At 39.8% G+C, this 23,530-nt stretch overlaps 2 protein-coding genes across 4 annotated transcripts in view; both read right to left on the bottom strand.

The window, feature by feature from the left end:
* The window catches only part of mrpl23 (mitochondrial ribosomal protein L23), an 873,401-nt gene that overhangs the window by 150,360 nt on the left and 699,511 nt on the right, over positions 1 to 23,530 (bottom strand). The window lies entirely within an intron of this gene.
* th (tyrosine hydroxylase) overlaps positions 1 to 23,530 on the bottom strand; it is a 67,965-nt gene that overhangs the window by 14,558 nt on the left and 29,877 nt on the right. For both annotated transcript variants that reach the window (XM_028791086.2, XM_051923612.1), the window contains 7 exons: positions 15,180 to 15,247; positions 11,887 to 11,937; positions 8,853 to 8,998; positions 5,530 to 5,665; positions 1,605 to 1,674; positions 699 to 755; positions 468 to 563 (listed from right to left, as the gene is read on the bottom strand). In XM_028791086.2, the coding sequence (XP_028646919.1) occupies positions 468 to 563; positions 699 to 755; positions 1,605 to 1,674; positions 5,530 to 5,665; positions 8,853 to 8,998; positions 11,887 to 11,937; positions 15,180 to 15,247 (624 nt within the window). The remainder of the gene's footprint in view (positions 1 to 467; positions 564 to 698; positions 756 to 1,604; positions 1,675 to 5,529; positions 5,666 to 8,852; positions 8,999 to 11,886; positions 11,938 to 15,179; positions 15,248 to 23,530) is intronic.

Raw genomic sequence — 23,530 nt, 5'->3', positions numbered from 1 at the left:
GAAAATGCAGAAGAAGAAGATGCAGAAGAAGAAGATGATTTACTGTCATCCCATTGCTTTCTACATCTCCTTGTGTTTTACCTTTGTCATAATGTAAATAATTCACTGAACACCAAAAACTGCCACAGTGAGATAAGTTATGAGTACATCGACTGTGACCTTTATTATTTTTTTTTTTTTTGCTGATATATATAATTTGGACAGGACAGAACAGTGGAGGAGAGGTTTGAGGTGCTGTGTCACAGCTCTAGACTTCAGTGATGGAGTGACTTCACACTCTCCACCTCACCCTGACATTGTATGGAACAAAATGAATGAATGAATGAATGAATGAATAAAAATAAGGCATGACTTGTGATAATATTAGTAACTTCTAATTTACTGTAGTAAAGTGGACTCAAACTGTGCAACAAATAGCTGTACTGACATTAAAAGGAAGATGTGTTCAAAACAACATGCATACTCACAAGCAGCTCTCCATACGATGACAGCAGTCCAGCCCCATATGCTTTCAGGACTCCACCTTGCTTACACAGGCCAAACTCCACAGTAAACCAGTAAAGCTGGAAATCAAAAGGTATCAATGACATTGCAGAATTATGCATCGGTCACATTTCTAAACACTGTCTACTAATGTGTAAATTATCAATGGCTAGCTTTCTGGGAATCTATAACCATAGTTAAATTCTGTTACTTACAGTCGACAGTTTTTCAATTTCCTCATCTGTGGCACCCAAAGAAGCAAGACCTATGTTCTATAACAAAAAAGGCAGAAAAACCTCACATATTATATTTTTTAACATAACATTTGAATGTGCAATCAGCCAAGCACCTCAATCAATGGCTCATGCATGTTTTTTGTGGGCACCTGCTCCTGGAGTCTGCACGCTCTAAATTATTTAATTAATTAAAATCTCCTAATGCTATAAACCGCTCTTGTCACACCCTCACACATTCAATGAACTTAAACATCATGGTTAAAGAAAAATGATTCAGAAAACATAAGCTTCATGGATTTAAAATGTAATGTGAAAATACTGTGGTGGATGGCTGGAGTCCATGCCCAGCCAGAACGCCTTTACTATGGAAGGACCGGGAGAGACACAAATACCTCCCCCCGGCAGCCCCCTTGGATTGCATCGGGGCCTCGGGCTTGGAGCATGGAAGCCAGGTGCCGCCTAAGGGCACCTGGACAGTTTCGGAGTCCTGGACAGCAGCACTTCTAGCCGCACTTCCGAGTGTGGCAGAAGAGGATCTGGGTGCACCTGGAGTACTTCTGGGTACAGTATAACAAAGGCTGCCTCACTGGTTCAATGAGCCAGAGTTGGGAGGTGGAGGATAACGCTTTCTGGGAGAGGAGTGGAAGCAGCAGAGAAGAAGGAAGGAGGGAAAGAAGGCTGTGTTGTGTTGTGCAAGGAAAAGGAAAATAAAGCGTGTGCTTTTGGACTTGTGTCTTGGAGCCTGTCTGTGTCCAGGTTTAGGGGGCTGTATTCCCCAATATTCCACAATACATTATAAAAAACAATAAGTGTGAAAATGACCTAAAGTAACCAACTTTAACACCCCAAACCAAAATGTAGTACAACAAAGCCAAATAACAATACCTGTGAGAACTGCGCAAAGGTTTTGTCAGCTAGAATTGGAACATGTCCCAGTAGTTCATGAACACAATCCCTATAGAAATCAAAAAGAAGGAGAGTTTTATTTAACTGTTGCGTAATTAGGTATTGTAAAGGTAACATGGCATGTAATATCTTAGCTGGCAGGACTACTAAAAGATTTTTCGGTAGAAATACCACGTCCATAAACAGTGGAAGGACTATAACTATTCAGTGAACAATGAAATGATGGAAGGTCAGCAAAGAACTAAATTCCAGGCAGTTCTCTCTCTCTCCCCTTTTTTTTTTTTACAATCATTACTTTTTATAACTATTAATGTTATTAATTATTACTAATTATTAATTATGAATATTAAGACTTGGCCTCTGGCTTGTTGCTATAAATTTTTGATTGAATATTTAAAATTAAAGAGATGCTGCTGCCATCACAGACTCGAAAATCGGCCCATCTCAAATGCCTTTCTGAAAAGCTCTGAACTTGAGAGTGTAAAGGATCTGATCTAAGGATGTTAGAGACTCTGCGGAATGTAAATGGAATATTTAAAATATTTCCTTACTCAGCTAGTAGCACTGTGATCACTGGCACCTATGGAACTCTCTTACACCTTGTTATAGGAACGGAGGATTGTATTATTGTATATATTGTAATCTGAGTATGGAATGGGTGACGAGCTGCTGCAAGGATATAAGTTACAAGCTCATCCAAGGGCTAGTTTAGAGTGAAGATGTGGAGTGAGGATAAAAGTATACTGCAAAGGATTCAGACCTGGACTAACTCTATCCTAAGGATTAAAGTTTGATCATGTTTACATAAGGTGAATGAACTGTCACAACTCATGGCGAGTCATGGTGATTTCATCTTGGGTACTGCATAGAATCATCTTATATTTCTCATTCCAGTTATTATTTTAACACTGGACTGGTTTCATCTGATACAATCAGAAAAAGTGGGAAAAGAAAGAGGCAAACTGGTGGTTTGTGTGAATGACCAATCATATAAAAAAGAAAAACGAGCACATCACATTCATTGTGTTTTTAGCATGATGCTACACAGATATAACGTTGAAGACTAAGGTGTGCGAGAGTGTGCGGTACCCACTTGTTATTGTGTTGAGTCTGAGGGGCTGGGGTGCCCTCTTCGTGTTGTGTTGAGTCTGAGTGCATGTAAAGTTGAGTCTGTGATGGTTATCAAAATGCCACTCCGCAAAACTTTGCCTCCCTAGGCGACCACCTAGTTCACCTAGATGGTAGAGCCCTCCCTGATTATAACTAAAGCTAAATGCATTACTCAGACATTCAAATGCAAAGTAAGTTTGTTCCTGGTTACTACCCAGGAAGATAAATTACATTATCCTGGCTAACTAAGCAACAGAAATGGTTCAGTTACTAAGATTCTAATGATGAATCATTCTGACTCTAGAATGTTCTTGACTCCAAGCAGGAGAACAAACATCTATCAGCATGTTCCATCTGTGGACACAAAAAGGTGGACCTGCTGTATTCAAATGTTGATGCCTTTAAATATAAAACTCGGGTACAATTGGGCAGACCTGACCTTATCTTATGGCCACCTACAAGCCTAATATCAAATGGCAGCTGAATACTTATTGTCCAAGCTAGGAGATCCTATGTGTTGTCACACACTGCGCTTGGGAGACAACTTCAGGGCTTGTCGACCTTAAATGCCATTCTGTGCCAAGGGTTGGCACTGTCATCTAATTCTTCTGCATGCAGTCTTCCCATGTAGCTGGACCCACATCTTCTGTCTCACACACATCATAACCAGGGCTACCACAATCATGGAGTCAGTCTAGCTCAGGACTCACGTCTGGAAAGATGTCATTGTGATTTTTTTCAGTGAATTGTTTTGTTATTTTGTTTGTCAATTATACGAGGCTCACTGAACCTTTATGATCATTTTATCAGTGTATTTGGTGGGGGGGTTATTGATCATTATAATATTTATATTACAGTAATCCCTCCTCAATCGCGGGGGTTGCGTTCCAGAACCCCCCGCGAAAGGTGAAAATCCGCGAAGTAGAAACCATATGTTCATATGGTTCTTTTTATATATTTTAAGCCCTTATAAACTCTCCCACACTATTATAAACATTTCCCGCACAATTATACAGCGTAAACCCTTTGTATTCTCTTAGATATTAGGTAAGATTCGTTGAAATTATGTATGTAAACACAGTTTATATACAGTAAAACCTAAATATTATTTTAAAGATATCAAGCGTATCCGATATCACATATGTTACAGCCATTACGACAGACAGGCCACTGGCAATAAATACGTAGAATGCAAGAAAAATTGTATACAGTAAAATGTGTGTACAGTGACACTAAACTATGTACATGTAATAAGTACTGTACATAGATAATTAATTATGGTTACTCACCAACAATGACACGACGACTTGTTCGATAACGATGAGTTTAATTTTACTGCACAACAAAGGAGAGCGTTACAGCTCTTCTAAAGGAGCCTCTTCAGGCGACTGTGTAGCACCGCCGTTGTTCTTCTTCCAGCACTCTGCAATCCAAATCCCTAAAGCAGATTCCATCCAGACTACTGCCTTATCACGTCCACTTGCAACTCGTTTTGCGCCCTGGTTAAAGTACACTGCGGCTGTAGATCTTATATGCTTTACCTCCTTTTTAAATAAAAAGAATCATGGACTCATGCCGTAATGGTTTCTTGCAGTGGTGTAGCTGTTCCCTTCCTTCAACATATCCAAAACTTTTACCTTTTCTGCATTCATTTGCATCTTCTGTTGGCGCTTGGACACGGCCCCTGAAGCAGTAGCAGGAGCATGTTAATGCTGAATGAGTGAGATGAGACTTCCTGGTTAATGCAGCACTCCGTCGCTGAGCCAATCAGCACACAGGAACTTTAACTGTGTGCTCTGATTGAGTAGCTTCTCAGTCATCCGCCAATAGCGTCCCTTGTATGAAATCAACTGGGCAAACCAACTGAGGAAGCATGTACCAGAAGTAAAAAGACCCATTGTCTGCAGAAACCCGCAAAGCAGTGAAAAATCCGCGTTATATATTTAGATATGTTTACATATAAAATCCGCGATAGAGTGAAGCCGCGAAAGTCGAAGCGCGATGTAGCGAGGGATTACTGTATTCATGAGCTTCTATAAATTTTTCATTTCCCTTTGTCGATACATAAAGTATTACCTACTCTACTCTAATCTAATCTAGCATTAATGGATGCCCCACCTGGATAGGTTCCAGCAAAGAAGCCTTTACAAGAGGACCCCAACTCAAAATCTAGTAATCAGGTCACTGTAGGTTTGCCTGTGTCTTTTAAAGTAAACTGGGGTTTAGATTTCTAAAGACACCAGGAGAAGATCTAAAGGGATGATGCTAGGAGTTCCAGCAGATGTTCCTGACTCTGGAAATAGTTCCAGGGCACAACCCTTAAATAGTCAAGGTCTTCATGATCTTTAATGCTTGAAGTCTGAAGTGTATGGTGGCAGTCCTCACATGATAATGACAAAGAGTGACCAGAGTGTTTGGAGAAGATAGGAATGAGTGGTTTATTGTGTTTCAAGATGTGGGGAAGTGGGCAAGCCATCCCACACAGCAGAAAGAGTCAACTGCTTAAAGGTAGATAGGTATGGTGGACCTTAAAACTTCTTTATTTTTATTATAACATTTGTTGTTAAACCTCCTGTGATACTTTCTGTTTTGATTGTTGATTTTTTAATTCAATAAATTACCTTTTTCTGTTTAACTCTGTTTCATTTTTGTCATTCTGGGTTTAGTGTCTGCTCAAGACCACTGCATAAGGCCAAGTTATCATAGTTGACACATGTATAAAAATTATTTCACCATTATTTTTGATTTGCCTTTGTGTGTCTATACAAAGATTTTAAAAAAATGAGGTGCTTACGGCTCAGGGGAATGCATCGGAGATGAAGCATGTCGAATGTATTGCGTACACTGAAAAACTCGAAAAGCGAGGCTGGCTAGAAAGTCCCTTGCCGAGAGCAGACCCGCTACAGGACGCAGCTGAAAGCCACTCCTTTCTGAAAAAATAGAAAAACAGACATTAAGATTCAACCTTTTAATCATTATCTTATATTTCCATAAATTAGTTTTTCTGCATATGTCAAAGTTACTTTTCAAAACAGTTAGGTCACCCAGGTCTCAGTATGCCACCGGCTCTGTAGAAATAAATGTATGCATGCAATCACAAGAGCACATACCCCCTTCTACCACTCTGAATTCTTTATGCAGTGCCTTCAGAAAGTGTTCAGACCCTTTCACTTTTTTCACATTTTGTTATGTTGCAGCCTTGTGCTAAAATCATTCCATCTTATTGGTCCTCACATGAAGCTACACTCAGTACCCCAAAATATCCACGTAAAAACAGGATTTTAAACCTAAGAAACTGAAATATCACATTGAAACAGGTGTTTAGACCTTCTCCTATAATATTCAAAATTTGGCTCAGGTGCGCCCCCTTCTATTGATGATCATTGAGATGTTTCTACACCTTGTTTGGAGTCCACCTGTAGTCAATTCGATTGATTGGACTGATTTGGAAACACACAGACCAGTCTATAAAAGGTCTAACAACCAGGCCATGAGGTCGAAGGAATTGCCTGCAGAGTATAGAAACAGAACTGTGACAAGGTACAGATTTGAGACAACTGCAAAAGAATTCTGTAGTATTGAAATTTCCCAGGAGCAGAATGGCCAGCACCCACAATATATAATATATTTATTATTATATACAGCATATCTGTATCTACAGTATCTGTCTCTCTCTCTCTCTTATAAATATATATACAGTATATATACTGTATATATACAGTATACAGTATATATATATATACAGTATATATATATATATATATATATATATATATATATATATAAATATATATATATATATGTATACACATATATACAGTATATATATCCATCCATCCATTTTCCAACCCGCTGAATCCAAACACAGGGTCACGGGGGTCTGCTGGAGCCAATCCCAGCCAACACCCAACTACGAGGCAGCAGTGCTACCCACTGCGCCACCGTTCCGCCCTATAGTATATATATTATATATATATATAAAATCCAATGTCTATATGTCTGTCCCCTTTTCACAAGAGAACTACTTAACAAATTTAGATTGGGTTTTTTTCTATAATTTGCTTGAACACTCTGGTTGATTTTGTGACTTCTCTCATCATGCTAAGTATCATAGTTCGATTTCGGTACTGGTTTATTTGCGTAAATCCGAGAGAGAGGCTGCGGGCCCAGGGAAAGGGGGCAGGGCCCTCCTCACTCATGTACCAGTGTCTGTTCGAGTAGGTCTACCTCTCGCCACGTGTTGGAGTGTACCTTACCACCTTAGCTAGCAATATTTAAGTTATTGTTAAGGAGTAACATTTGGCATTTTTGAGAGAGAGAGAGATCAGAGCTAAGTGTGTTTTAGGGGTTAGCTGCCAATTGGCAGAGATATCACGGCCACGTGCTTTTCTCCCCATCAGAGTTGAACTTGATTAAATACAGTGGCAACGTTTGATGTTGAAGCGTACCTACCTTCTGCTTGGCCAGAATTACATTTTTTAAAATTCTTTATTGATTTTTAAAAGTTTGTTCTGCTTCACTACTACGTGGGCAGGGCAGCAGGGGACAGCTAGTATTATATATATCGCACTGTATAAAAACTAAACTTGCCATATAGCCACACACATTCTCATGCCAGGTCAAACCATAGTGTATGCAAATTTTTGGCTCAGTTTTGCAAACTGGCGGCAATCAGCGTCAAAGCAGTGCTGCTGTTCCTGTATGATTTCCCTGTATTTATTTGATTCACATCCCTGACACGGCTTTATCAAATGCATTGAAATTAACAGCATATCGTTTATTAGTTTAAGACATCTGATTGTAATCAACCTGTAACCATATAATGATGCATGGAATGACCAAACTGTTCAAAAAACTATAGCTGCTTTAGCGTTGTTTTTCTCAGTGCATCACTCAGAGTATTTTAACCCATTGTATCCGAGTGTGGAATCACAGCTCTACAGCAGCTGATTGGAAAGCTCTACAGCAGATTGTGTCAAGAGCGGAGAGAATTATCAGGGTACAGCTTCTAGCACACGCTGCCTCTGCCATGCGCACAATATATTTGAACTTCTCCCATTCAGCAAACACTTCAAAGGCTGAATGTAATGTATTCTGTCCTATTGGCGGAAGAGAGAGAGTTTAAGAAGCACGTAGTGATTCACACACATAGACCACATGGAAGAACAGACAAAATACAAAGCATTTAACATGCTACTTTAGTTATAATGGGATTTGAGAAACTAGTAAATTAAATATTGATATTAAGATGAAGTTCATGACGTTCAGCTTTAATGACAAAATAAACTATGTGATTAAAGTGGACATTTTCAGCTTTTTTTTCCACTGTGTCCCTATTTTTTTTCTTTTCTCAGTACCCTAATAAGCTTCCATATGACAATCAGACGGTGGGCTACGACTCGCCTTTTCACGGCGACTTTGATATCTCACCACTTCTTTTTTATTTCGGGTACTGTGCGACTTTCTGAACTTGAACTTTCAATCAGCTTCATTTTGTAGTTAATACAACTGCTTAAACCAAGAAATTGTACGTTTTTCATTACCTCCACTTGGCATTCACTGAAGTTCTTCTTTTTTTCTCTGTGCTTTTGCCATTGTCTTCTCACAGAACGCTGAACTTAAGGGAATATTTATATTGTTTTGCATATTGAAAGAGATGTAATTCTGGGAGGAGATGGGGTGGGGTGGCAGGAACGTGCACAAGCATTACATTTCACGCTGACCAGGATTTATGTAGCAGAAGTGCGTGGAAGTTGGCTTACGCACGGTTTTGTGCATCTGAAATTTTTTGGGTGTATGCACATTTCGACTTTAGATCATACGCCATGTTTTAGTGTGAATTCTATGTATGCCGTTAGGCATGAGGTCCCTGGACTGATTCTTGGCTTGCATCTGATGATATTTGGAACAGACTGTGGCTTTTGGCAACCCTAAAAAGTGGGATCATAAACTTAATGGAGGGATGGCTGGTTTTATCGTTCAATTGCATGAAGTTTAGACTCAAGTGCCTGGAGTTTAGAACACTGCTTTAATTAAAATAAAAGATTTTATAGTAACAAATATAGAAATGAAGAGAGGGATTTGAGAAAATGAAGAATTTTTAATCATGCATTTCACCTTTGAGGAAGCGAGAAACGTCTTCCAGCTGGGGAATGGCATTTTCATTATAACCACAATGCCTTTCCAGCAACTTGAAGGCTTCTAAATGTTCACTGCAGGCGTGTGTAGGGTACAGGCTTTTAAGAGTTGAAAACACCTCTCTCCTAGCAATAACATAAACAGAAATATACAAAGTCAGTTGTTTCTGAAGACATCACACAGGACATTAAACAAAACAATTTTTTTTACATTTACCAATGAAAGTTTAGCAATAACCAAACATATTTTCATTCATACATAAATAGATTTGTGGAATATTAGAGGCCTCATTTATAAAACTTCGCATGAATTTGAGCTGTCACACACACGCACATGGTGGGTAATCAATGGGCTTAACTGAATGTTGTATGCCGAGACAAGGGCTGACTGGGTACTCTAATGCTCTTTCTCTTTCTCCTACAGATCCCCAGAAGTGAAGCCACTATAACTCCACATCCTGTTCCTCCACAGATTCCACTTCCGGACATAATCTCAACCCTCCTCTGGCATCACTTCTGGCAAGCTCAGAAGACACACCTCTTCCTCCCTCCTTCCTATAAAACCCCAACTGCTTAAATTCTCAGCCAGTCTGGTATTGGACACAGTCTCGATTCACTACTCTTTTTTTCTTGTTAAACCTTTTATTCTTATTTCAAGTATATGGAGTAAATCCCCCAAATCTTTTCATGGCCCTCTTGTCTTTTTTGTTACAGAATATAAAAATATGCACAACTTAAAAAAAAAAAATCGGCGAGTTTATAAAACCAGGCGTACACACATTTCTCTGCATTTTGCTCTTTATAAACCACAATTACTTTGCAAATCTCCATAGAGTAACACAAGTTAAACCCTGCCCTGAAACACCCATATATGGAGCATGCTAATCAACCTCATACATATGTTAATCAAGATGCTATAGAAATTCATTGGCTGATACAGCAGCCTTTCCCTCTTGACACGTCGAGACCCCACAATCTGTATTCAAGAGTATCAGGCTGTGCTCTGCAACTGAGTGCACAAGATCAAGCGTGGTATTATAGCACCTCTTCTCTGTGTTCTGAGGGTCAGGGAAAGGTGTAAGGCACCGTCTTCTGAGCAGATAGCCGCTATCACCTGGCACATCTAATGATGCTTTTTCTGTTACCGTGAGTAGTACAGGCCACATGATACAGTGAGGATTCAGACAGATAAATTACCAGCAAGCCAAGTAGAGCACTATCACGTCTGTCAAAGCTACTTTGGCACAGGAATAAACAAATTACTGGGTCGGGAGAGTCTAAATGCGTCCAAGGGGAGGCAGTAGTTTAGGAGGATTGCCCCCCACATAGTCTACAGCATGCCTTTGTGCCTCACTACAAGCAGCTGTTCCTCTTTGAATTCTCTAAACCAGGGGTCCACAAAATCGTTCCTGGGGGCCCACTGTGGCTTCAGGTTTTTGTTTCCACCAGATTCTTAATCAGTGACAACACCTGATAGCACTAATCTCAATTAATTAGCTGGTATTTTTTTCTCTTCTTTTATTCTACATTAAGAAATCACATTTACATTTATAAGACACTAGCCATCCCATGTGGCTAAGCCCGTGTATTAGTGAACAGGACAGTGATGAGGGGCCTGCCCAACTCCCCACTCCCAACATGACACCTCGGCCCACAGCCTCTGTCTTGGATTAGCGCGACTATATCGCTCCTGCAAGCAAACTGATTCTTAGCACAATGAGAGAAGTCACAAAATCAACTGGAATGTTCAAGTATATTATAGAAAAAAATTATTTAAATCCGTTAAATCGTTCTCTCGTTCACTAACAAAGCGGAGTTAAGGTTACGCCCCGAGGCAGACAAGTGAGTGAGGAGGGCCCCACAGCCCGATGAGTCTCTCTCGGATTTGCGCTAATAAATCGGTACTGCAAGCGAACTGTGATACTTAGTGCAATGAGAAAGTCGCAAAATCAATGGAATGTTCAAGTAAATTATAGAAAAAAAAAACCAATCTAAATCCGTTAAGTAATTCTCTTGTGAAAAGCAGACAGACATACAAACGGGTCTAAAAAACTATAAGAAATTTTGGGCTTGGACCACAACATTTTTAAAACCATTTCTTAACGAGCACCTATGGGCCAAGGGTAACCAACATTCCAAATTTCAAGTCCCAGGTCCTCATGGTTCTGGAGATTTTGTGATGAGTGAGTCAGTGGTATTTGGCTTTTATATAAATAGATATAGGAATTTTTCTATTTTTCCTAGAAATTTAAATGCTTAACTCCCTTTTGTTGATTTCATTATATTTTGCTCTTTCTCTGTGCAATTTGCTCCCTTCATTGTATCTTAATGATGATAATTAAAAATGAACAAAGCAGACAACCAGGCAAACAACACTGAATCATGAAAGGCTGCAACCACTTTAGCGTTAGACCCAATAATTAGTAAATAATGGATTAATTAAACAATTAGAACACCTGGAAAAGTAGAATGAAAATCAAGATGAAAATATTTTTAAAAAGAAAAAAAAATACATTATTCCCATATAACTACTTAGTACATTTAATATATATTCAATGAATATATATATATTTACCACACTTATTTTTCTAATTTCTATATTGTTTCCAAAACACAATCTGGGAAATAAAAGTTCACTTAATTAGCCCAGGAGTCCAATTAAAAAGAGAAGCTGATTGTAACAAAAACCTGCAGCCACAGTGGGCCCCCAAGACCCCTGAGAACCCCTGCTCTAGAGTGCTAAAAGGGGAGATAAGGGGGGTTTGCTCCCCCACTGGAGACTACGAAATATTGGAGAGCAGAAGACTGAAGAGCTGAGCACAAGGTCTTTCAAAAACTATTGATTACTTCTGGTACTGAAATTACTGAAATGATGGTACTATACCATTTTAAAAATTGGGCTTCTTTTCTGTACTTTTTTATAGTATCGATATCTTGCACAACATGAATGGAAACATCCACTAAGTCATCATTATCACACATGGTTCGCATGACGCACAAGAAAAGTTACTAACCATGTTCCAATTTCTTCTTCTGTGTATTCCACATAAGGTATTGGATCACCACTGATAAAAAAATACAGATTAAGAAATTAATTCTTAAGTGTTTTGAGTATATATAAAATATTGAAATGCATTTTCCAATGTATTATTGGTCAAGGCTGAAGTAGAATGTTATATTTAACAAGCAACCGTACCCCAATAGTTAATGTAGGGAAATTGAAAAAGTCTGCATTTAAACACGAAATGAATAAGATTACTAATTTTTCTGCTAACGCCACAAACTATAATAGTCGTATAGAAATTCTAATCTAAGATTGCCAGCTACCGTACTTAGGCAGCTGAAAGTCAAATTTACTAAAAATAATTTTCCCTATTTCATTTTCTTTCTTTTCATTTCTTTGATCCACCACAATATTCTTTCCATTTAGTATGTGGGATTTTTTGTTTCATTTAGACTTTTGTAATTTTCTTTTTTATTTTGACTTTCGTAATGGGATTCCCCACTGTGAGACTACAGAGTGGTATAAATCCCCTAGTCTTTCAATATATACCGCCAATTAGGAAACCTGCTTTTTTGTTTTTTTGTATCTATAATTTTTTTTTTTGGCTTCATCTGCTGCATTCAGCATAAATATAGGTAATGGGATGATTAGTTATGCCAATTAGATCATTGTGTTTTCAGACTACGCAAGCAACATTTAAATGTACATACACTCCGGATGTTACTGCTGAAAAATAAAAAATAAAACCTATTTTCTATTATCACAACATAAATGACCATATTCAGATGTAATTTCGCCTAATGAAATAATAACATTAATAATACATTATAATATGTCACAAACTGCACAAGTTACACTTCCGATTCTGATTTAACATTTTTATTAAACTGAAAAATCTTCAACGCTTTCAATTGTTGAATTTTTTTTTTTATATTCTGCCTTTCACTAATAGACAGCATTAGAAGCATGCATCTCCTATTCCTTTATATTTATATATTTTTACATCTGGACCTCCAGCAGGACACTTTAAACTCTAAAAACTACTTCACGAAAATGAATACAGACCATTTTCCGCAATATTCAGTGCTTCCTGAAAGCACCTGTCTGATTGATTATGCAGACATTTTCAAACTTGTTTGTATTTGTTCATCATTAATTTTAAATTAGCAGTAACAGACTTGAAATTTGATTACTCTCTTCTGTTCTACAGGGTGTAGAGTAGCATAAAAGAAGGACACAAATAATATACATAGACCACTTGTGAACAGAAAACATTGGGACTGGGGCATTGGAGAGACATTGGAATTGTATGGTAGATGGGCTGGTCCTTGATGGAATGAGCCGTGAACGGCTGCACCATCTTAGTTTATATCTTGTATGTTCTAATGATGCAGTGGGAGCCATTGATAAGTGATGAAGAGGTAGACTCATAAGATAATGAAAAGGGTGCCATTTACAAACTATGGAGTGGGTGAAACACTAGGTGGTATGCTGGTTAACAAGGTTAGCATTTAACTCCTCCCATAATTGTATTTGTGTGATCATAACAATTGGGAATCCTTACAGGACAAACTGCTAAATTCCACTCAGCCATAGAAGCCAAAGCTACCATTGGAGTGGTAAAGTGAGAAAACACATTCTTCAGTTTCAGTCTTTTTATTTTGTTACAGATATTCTTCACTTGTGTCACTTTCAGAATCCTTTAGATTTTCATTTTGGCTTGTTTTAAGCAGGAGAGGTAAGTATAGGGCGAGTTATTATGTATTACTGTCTTCATAATGAAGCAATCCAAATGAAATAAAGATCACAGTATTCCTGGATAAATGCATGAATGAGTGAGGCATGGCACTCTTTTTGACTTATTTGTGAACTAGCTGTCCCCAGTGGCTCCGCCCATTTAGAAGTGAAACAGGACAGTTAGGAGGGCCCCACTCGGCTCCCTACTCCTGATGTCACACTTCCCGCTTCCTCCTCCCCTCATCCCGCAGCCTCTGTCTCGGATTAGCATGAATATATCGCTCCTGCAAGCGAACTATGATTCTTAGCGCCATGAGAGAAGTCGCAAAATCAACCAGAATGCTCAAGCAAATTATAGAAAAAAAAACACAATCAATCAAAATCCGTTAAGTAGTTCTCTTGTTCACTAGCTAAGCAGATGTAAGATATGTCCAGAGGCTGGTGCGTGAATGAGGAGGGCCCTGCCCCCCTCCCCTTGGCCCGCTGCATGTCTCTTGGATTCACACAAATAAATCGGTACCGCAAGTGAACTATGATACTTAGCGAGATGAGAGAAGTCACAAAATCAACCACAATGTTCAAGCAAATTATAGAAAAAAACTCAATCTAAATCCGGTAAATAGTTCTCTTGTGAAAAGCATACAGACAGACAGACAGACAGACGTTGGGTTGTGTATATACTGTATATAATTAGGGCGAAACACGTGTCGTGTACTCTTTGCATTATTTGACAGTAAAACTGTTTTCAACCATTCAATGATCTGCTTCTCGCAACTGAAAGAGGGCAACGTGGCGGACGTTAGCCGACTTGCTGACCAACCACAAGCGTTGTGATTCAGACTACGAATGCCATGAATATATTTTATATATATATATATATATATATATATATATATATATATATAGAGAGAGAGAGAGAGAGAGAGAGAGAGAGAGAGAGAGAGATAGATAGATAGATAGATAGATAGATAGATAGATAGATAGATAGATAGATAGATAGATAGATAGATAGATAGATAGATAGATAGATAGAGAGAGAGATGAACTGGATGACCGTGAGACCATTGAAGGTTATTTCCAGCAAGATGGGGCATCCTGTTACAGGTCAGCATGTCACAGCATGGCACAAACTGAATCGTTTTTTGGCAATCAGGCCACCTCGTTCCCTGGATCTGTCACCTCTGGATTTCTTCCTCTGGGGAACACTGAAAGGAACAGTGTACAAGAACAAGCCCCGCACACTGGGACAATTACAGTGAAACATGGAAGAGGGCGTTGCTGCCATCACCCCTACAATGCTTGCGGATACCTTTGACAATATGGAGTGCTGTGTCAATCTGTGTTTAGAAGAAGGTGACTATTCCCTAAACCGAATGTGATTGGCTTGTTTAGACATCTATCAAGGTATACACTGTGTTTATTTAATTTCTATCACTTCATTATTATGTGAGTAACACATCATAACTCTGGGCCCTGCCCATTAGAATCTCCCTGTATAAAGTTTTGACTGGAACTCTGTATCTTTGGGTTCACTGGCCTATAGCCACCCTTGCCCATGACACTTACTGTTTGTAACTGAAAGCTATGTCAGCTATCTGTTTTCTACGCTGGCGATAAATAGGATCCGTGAAGCCCTGTGTGAAAGAAAAAAAAATATTTATTGTGCAGACATACATACATTCTCAAACCAGTTTTTTAGCATATGCTTGTAGCTCTAGGTGCAAAATACTACTAGAATGGCCAATTCATGATCCCCAATTAATCTAACCTGCATGTCTTAAGCAATCTGGGGGGAAAACTGAAGGATCTTCAAGAAAACTATTTTCAGAGAAATGAAAAAGAGACAGCTTTCTGTTTGAGTGGGGAGGTGGTCATATTATATTCATATTTTTTGAATTGATGTATGTTTAATTTCATGGGAAATAGACAGACCTGCTAATTTGTTTGCACTAATTGCATTGTTACATTCATTGGCACTTTGAGAATTGTTTCTCATTACATGTTTTCTTTTTCTTCACACATGTATTAACATGGAGTTGATAGTTTGGATATGTATTAATAAACGTATAAAAACATTTTTATGATTCCTCAAAATTTTAGAAATAGCATTAAATCTCATGAAAAACGCAATATAATTTGTTGGGGGTTTGCCAGTTTTGACTCGAAACTTGACTTGTGAGTTGCTTATGTTGACTTGGGACTTGAATGAAAAGTTTTTGTTACTCTAAAACATTAGAAAAATCTAGAGAAGGCCTCCCTCAGCCCAACAACACTCACCAGTCCTATTCCAGTTAATTCTTTCAAAATAACATCAAGCCGAGTTTTGAAAATTCTACTGTCTACCACACTACTTGGTCGCTTATTCCAAGTGTCTATCTTTCTTTGTGTGAAGAAAAACTTCCTAATGTTTGTGCGAAATTTACCCTTAACAAGTTTCCAACTGTGTCCCCGCATCCTTGATGAACTAATTTTAAAGTCACAGCCTCGATCCACTGGACTAATTCCCTTCATAATTTTAAACACTTCAGTCAGGTCGCCTCTTAATCTCCTTTTACTTAAACTGATAGGCTCAGCTCTTTTAATATTTCCTTTACTTGAAAAACAATGATTTGCTTCCACCTCCGTTGGTAAGAGAGGTGATGAAGAACCCGATGGCGACTTCCAGCTGAATGATATGTGGAGACTGGAGCAAATTCCAGAAGGAAAACCCCCACTGCAACACTGTACTAATCTGGGTTTTCTGGTAGAGTAGCTTGATGTTACAGGAAAGACCCCCTGGAGGATAAAGGCACCTTAAGGATCCCCAGACTATGAGAAACAAGATTCTTTGGTCTGATGAAACCAAGATTGAACTATACGGCTTCAATTCTGAGCGGATGCTATCCACTTGCACAATACCATGCCTAAAGTGAAGCATCACACTGTTTTTTTTTTGGGTGGCAGAAACTGGGAGACTAGACAGTGTTGAGGGAAACCTGAAACCTAGAAAAGTACAGAGTTATCCTTATTGAAAACCTGCTCCAGAGTGCTTTGGACCTCAGACTGGGCCAACAGGACAAAGGATAAAGACCCTAAGCACAAAGCAAAGACAACATAGGAGGGGTATAGGGACATTTTTGTGAATGTTCTGGAGTTGCTCAGCCAAACATCACTGGAGAGACCTGATAACATCTGTCCATCAGCAGTCTCCATCCAACATGAAAGAGCCTGAGAGGATCTGCAGAGAAGAATGTCAGAAAATCCCCAAATACAGGTGTGTGAACATTATCATGTCATCCTCAAAGACACTCCAGGCCATAATCACTGGCAAAGGTGCTGTAACAAAGTACAGAGTAAAGGGTCTGAATGCTTGTGTCCAGTCATGTGAAGTAGCTGAACCCCAATTTCAGTCGTACAATTGCAAAAACTATGAGACATGTTGCATGTGAATTTCCCATTGGGATTAATAAAGTATCTATCTATCTATCTATCTATCTATCTATCTATCTATCTATCTATCTATCTATCTATCTATCTATCTATCTATCTATCTATCTATCTATCTATCTATCTATCTATCTATCTATCTATCTATCTATCTATCTATGTGTTACACCATAAGCTGACGAAGATCAGGCTTCAAAGGCCAGAGGTGGTTGAGTTTATGTGCGACTTCCCTACAATTTTATAGATAGTGTGGCCTGCAGGGGGTGCACCAGTTCCCCAAACCTGACCCAGAGAGACACAGACGCAAGTTCAGCACAACACGCAGGCTTTATTGCGTGGGAAACTCTTCCCAAAATGTTTCCCATCAGCAGCATTCACAGTACAGTACAGCACCAAGCAGTACACAGTAACTGCACTATGTCTTTGCCTTCTTTCTCTGGCTTCTCTCTCTCTCTGTCTCTCTCATTCTCTCTGCCTCTGCTTTCTGGAGTAGTGGCAGCAGGCTTCTTTTATCCTACACCCAAGAGTACTTCCGGTGACCCATAAGTGTGGTCCAGAAGCAAAGTAGGGCTCCACAGTCCCTGCAGCACCCCCTGGTGGCACCCATGGAACCCAAAACGGGGTTGTATCAAATTCCAACTCTCATGAAGCCATGTGGGAATCTGACGCACTGCTACAACCCAGGGAGGCTGCCATCTAGAGCTGTGAGGGTCATAATGCCCTGTGTAAGTTCTCTCCCCCGGTCTTCCATTAAGAAGACTCTGGCCATCCACCATAACAGATTCATATTTTACTTTTGTGGTAAAGTGGCTGAGTGACTTATAACACCATAATGTGTTTTCTGGGTCCTTCCACAATTTAAATGTTCTAGCTTTTATGGGGTTTGAGGTTATAATGGGGTTATAAACCCTATATTTCACAGTTTAGTTACACCCTAGGCAATAAGAAACCTGCTAGCGGGCAGAACTTTGCTGAGGGCAAAGGAAAATAGCAAGGAGACAGATGCTTGAACTTGGTTAAGAAAGGAGGAGATGATATTTCCCATTGGATTCCTTGATGTATGTATAGTACATCAAACATTTTGGGTGATAATTGGTGCACAGGTGTGTCTGGTAATGCTTTTAAATGCGAGTCTATTGTCACTGTCCTTTGTGACAAAGCCAAGCCAGATGCCTGAGAGTCTGTAGAATAGTAGCAAGTGTCATCCTGTTGTGATTAATAATCACTTTTACCACATGGAGATACAGCGAGAGAGGCTGCCAGATGCAGGATTTGTCATCCACGCCTGTGTGTCCACATTAGCAGCTACTCACTTAGAAACACATCTTTAATATATTATCATTATTACTATTACGCAATTTGCAAATGCTTTTATTCAAGGCACATTAAAAGTGTTGACACGTACTTCAGAGGCAGACCAAGTGACTCACTCAGCATCATACACTGAGACAGAAGAGGGAATTTAACCAGCGATTTTTGGGTTTCAACTGTAATAACTTGGCCTCTACACCACATTGCCTGCCTAATTTCTTAATGAATTTCATTTTGACGGAGGTGAGGTTTGGTATTATGGATTAGAAAATATATGATTTGAATAAATTATAGTGGATCCAGAAAGTCTTCAGACACCTTCACTTTTGGCACACTTTATTGCTTTGTAGATTTAACTTTAAATGAATACATTTGGCTTTTTTGCCTATCAATCGACACTCAGTTACCCATAATGACAAAGTGAAGACTTGTTTTCAGATACGTTTGTAAATTTCTTAAAAATCAAAAACTGAAATCTCTCATTCATAGAAGTGCTCAGAGCTTTTCTGTGGAACTCCAGCTTGTGCTCAGGTCCATCCTATTTGCTTTAATTCTCCTTGACTTGTATCAAGAACTTGTGGTACACTGAACTGTGTATAGAAGATCTCACAATTTACACAGCATGTGCAACCAAATGTTTGAAGTGTGTCACTATGATATGTGAGTTTTATTCCCCGTTACATTATTTTACTCTAAACGGTTAACTGAGGCCATGAAGAGACATAGCTGAAGCATTTTAGCCACACAAGCCAGCTGACCGAAACCACCTACCAGGTCAAATTTAAAAGAGAGCCCGTCGCCTCATTTAAACGAGTTAGAATCAGGTGGCAGTGGGCATCGCTCTCTCGGAGGTGGAAGGAGAATTGTGTATTGGTGTCATTTTGCTGGTGTTTTGGAGAAGACAGTGTTGATGACAAATAAAATCCTTTATTTTAACCTTGAATTGTGTTGAATATGACTGTGTCTGTGGTTTGGCGCTCAGTTGCTCCCCCTTGTGGTTACAATACTGCCAGAAGGAGGACCACCCAAGTTTCTACACAACCCGGAAATGCACCTGATGACTGGGGCTTAAGACCAGAAGCAGTTCCTGGATCGAGTTTAAAAGAGAGCCACCACCTCACTTAAACAAGTCAGAGTTGGGAGGCAGCAGGCAACACTCTTGGAGGTGGAAGGAGAGAATTGTGAATTGGTGTATTTTGCTGGTGTTTTTACAAAGAAGGTGTTGGGAGTAAGAAAAATTGTTTATTTGAACTGGGAATTGTGCTTGGGAATTACTGTGTTTGTGGTTTGGACATCAGTGGCGCCCCGTTGTGGTTATAATATATAGACCTTTAGTTTAGTAAAGGGCGGCATGGTGGCGCAGTGGTAGCACTGCTGCCTCGCAGTTAGGAGACCCAGGTTCGCTTCCCGGGTCCTCCCTGCGTGGAGTTTGCATGTTCTCCCCGTGTCTGCGTGGGTTTCCTCCGGTTTCCTCTCACAGTCCAAACACATGCAGGTTAGGTGGATTGGCGATTCTAAATTGGCCTTAGTGTGTGCGTGTGTTTGTGTGTGTCCTGTGGTGGGTTGACACCCTGCCCGGGATTGGTTCTTGCCTTGTGCCCTGTGTTGGCTGGGATTGGCTCCAGCAGACTCCTGTGTTCGGATTCTGCGGGTTGGAAAATGGATGGATGGATAGTTTAGTAAAAGTTGCAATCTCTTCTGAACATATTTCTCTGCTGCAGGACAATGGAGGCCAAGAAGCCCTCTGTAGATCTCCACAGTCAAATTGTCATGAGGCATAGGTCAAAGCAGGGATATTAAACCATGTCTAAAGTATTGAGTGTTCCCAAGAGCAGAGTGGCCTCAAAAGTTGTGAAATTCAAGAAATTTAAATCAACCAGGACTCTTCCTAGAGTTAGCTGTCTGGGCAAACTGAGTAACCAGGAAAGAAGGGGATTGCCGTTGGGTCCCCCATCCCCACGCCTCCCACGGAGTTGGCTGCCTGCCTATATAAGGCCATCCGTCACTCCGGTCTCTTCATTCCTTCCTTGCTTCGCCACGGTATTCACGTGGATTCAGTTGTAGAAGTGGAAGACGCGGTGCACTATCCGGTAGAGTTTCTCCACACTCTGAATCCACCAGGCACTCCTGAGCATAATCTAATTTTGAAGGTTGGGGGCACCAATAATATTACTGAGAAACTTACAGTTTCAAACGCCTCCAATTTCCAGTAAGGCTCTGCTTCGCAATGACAATTAATAAGTCTCAGGGACAGACCCTACAAAAGGTTGGCATTGATTTGAGGCAAGATTGCTTTTCACATGGCCAACTATACGTTGCATGCTCAAGAGTAAGCTCAGCGCACAGCTTGGTCATATTACAACCGGAGGGCCGAACTGACAACGTGATATACATAGAGATCCTTAACAAATAATTATTGGTATATTTTCCCTCAGTTTAAAAAGGTTTATATTTCTTAATAAAAATTTTAAAGCAGTACTTCGCCTCTGCGAAGCGCGGGTATTTTATTAGTTAGTACATAAATATATGTAAGATGTCGACCCGCTTACTTTTCCAAGACAACTTTATGAAGGAAGATGATTAAAATGTAACATAAGCTAGAAAGAAGAAACTGTTCTGTGCTATAAAATGAAGCCCTGTCTGACAATCGTCCTGTTTTACGCAAGTTCTGAAAAAATGGACGTCATAAAGTAAGGTGTTAATGGTTCCAAGAAATTTAATTTTGTCGGTAGGAGATTGCGTGGTCATATATATTGCTTGTTTGTCTTCAGTACTTTCTCCATTTTTAACGGTTTTAGCAGACAGCACCTGATCTGAAGCCGTTGTCTCGCTACTTCCAGACTTGGTAGTTGCAACCATTTCAGTCACTGCAATGTCTGTATAACCTGCTTGCAACAGTTGTGACGATTCACCAGCATCAGTATTCTCAGTTACCAGTGCTGGCACCTTGCTCAGTTTTGTGAAAGGGAGAAATCTTGATAAGCTTAGCGTTTTTCATTTCCTGTTGCAGGTGTGCCTTACGTTTAGCAGCACCACTATTAAAATGTTGGCCGGATTTGCTGCTACTGGCCGTCATGGTGTCGTTTGGCGAGAGTATAAAAAGCGTCAAATTGTTCTAATATTCGGCGCTTGGCAACTAACGGGGACCATAACTTAACAACAGAATTGCTATGATTTACCGTTTACAACTTTGAATTTCAAAAACTGTTGACATCAAATCAAAGTACAAAAGTAACAATTATTGACATCCTTCAAAACTTCTTCCTTTTTCATCCACTATGGAATGCCAAAGGTTGCCAAATTTGGGAATGTGCACTTCTCTGTACGGCAGACTAGGACGTGTTGTGACTCTGATTAGGCTCTGAGCCTCCGAACGCCCGAAGTCTAAATTTGTGTAAACTGTAGGCCTGCCAAATACGTAATATCATCATGGATTGGATTGGACTTGCCTAGTGATGGTGCAAACATGTCACTGAGATTGTGTATTATTAACGCAATGAACTGTACAAGTAATTGAAGTTATTCTATTTTTTTTTTTTTTTAAATCTGTACAGCCCAAAGTGGGTCCCCCAAGCTCGTAGGCTCTTGTGCTTTGGACAATCTGCACAATCCATTGCTACACCACAGCTGTTATCTTCCTCCCTCTACAGACTGGATGATTGACAGCACCACAACCTCTGACATCACTTCCAGTGTTCATCCCCCTGGACTCGCCTCTTCCTGCCTGGCCTGTACTTAACCAGAAGGTCCATCTTGGAGCAGTCACTTTGAGACTATAAAGAAGTGTTTTGAACTTCTTCTATGTGTTTATAACTCATGGAGTTTGCCAGCAGGTACCCCAAATCATTATGTGTGTCCGTGTTTTTGTTACACCCCCTTAGAACATTTGTGGAGAGACCTGAAGATGGCAGTTTACAGATGTTTCCTATTGTCACACAAATACACATGGGAGGCAGCTGAAGGGCTCACAAAGGGATAATTCCATGCCATACCATCGGGTGGCAGCGTGTACTAATCCTCCCTCTTTTTCATCGGCAGACCAACCATAGGAAATTTCGGCTGGACTCGAGGACATCACTTCTGGTTCTGGGCCCGATGATGTCACTTCCCCTGCCCAGCTTTAAAACCACTATCTTTGCCTATCATGATTGTTCTATTGTTGGACTGAAGTCTGTTGAGACCTTTTCTATAGAACAAACGTTTCAGTTTTGGCAGCTTAATTGAAGTATATGGGTGGCTGCCCCCAAACCTCTTCCTGTGTCTGTTCAATCATTTCACACCGCTTAATCTTACAGAGCTGGAGAGGATAGGATAAATTGCTCAAATTGTTGGAAGAATGGAATAAACTGTCCAGTTATGCAAAGACAGGTAGAGATTTACCCAAGAAGACTCGAACTTGGAATTGCTGCCAAAGAGGCTTCCACCAAATAATGAATTAAGGGGTTTACTACTTACATGAATGAGAGATTTCAGTTTTTGATTTTTAATACATCTGCAAACTTTTCTGAAAAATTGTTTTGACTTTGTCATTATGGGTTGTTGAACGTAGTGGTGGTGTGTTCAGAGAACAAGGTTTGTTGCCACCTGGGTTTCTGACTGATGAGACCCTCTAAACCTTTCTTATTCTACAAGCATTTATGAAAGACAGCTGCAGTTGTCTAATGGTCCACCTAGAAGCTTAGTCTCTGAAGAATGTGAATTTGAAATTTGATGAAAACAATGAAAAGAGAAGACTTCCATCTTTGAGTCATCACTAAGTTTTGAAAAACAAATCTCCATGGTAGTAAAGTCCAGTTTTTACCAATTGAGGCAAATTTCTAAACTAAAATCCTTTCTACCACAGAAGGACTTAGAAACAGTCATTCATGCCTTTATTACATCTTGATTATTGTAATTCTTTATATGTGGGACTGCCTAAATCTGCTCTGTCGCACCTTCAGTTGGTTCAGAACGCTGCAGCTAGATTTTTGATTGGGTCGAGAAAAACGGATCACATCTCCCCCATTTTAGTCTCTTCATCTTCAATGGCTACTGGTGAAGTGTTGCATCCATCCATCCATCCATTATCCAACCGGCTATATCCTAACTACAGGGTCACGGGGGGGTCTGTTGGAGCCAATCCAAGCCAACACAGGGCGCAAAGCAGGAAACAAACCCCGGGCAGGGTGCCAGCCCACCGC

This window comes from Erpetoichthys calabaricus, chromosome 2 (assembly GCF_900747795.2).
Source record: "Erpetoichthys calabaricus chromosome 2, fErpCal1.3, whole genome shotgun sequence".
NCBI lineage: Eukaryota > Metazoa > Chordata > Cladistia > Polypteriformes > Polypteridae > Erpetoichthys > Erpetoichthys calabaricus.
The sequence above is the reverse complement of the archived record's forward strand: the minus strand, read 5'-3'. Positions and strand labels throughout refer to the sequence as shown.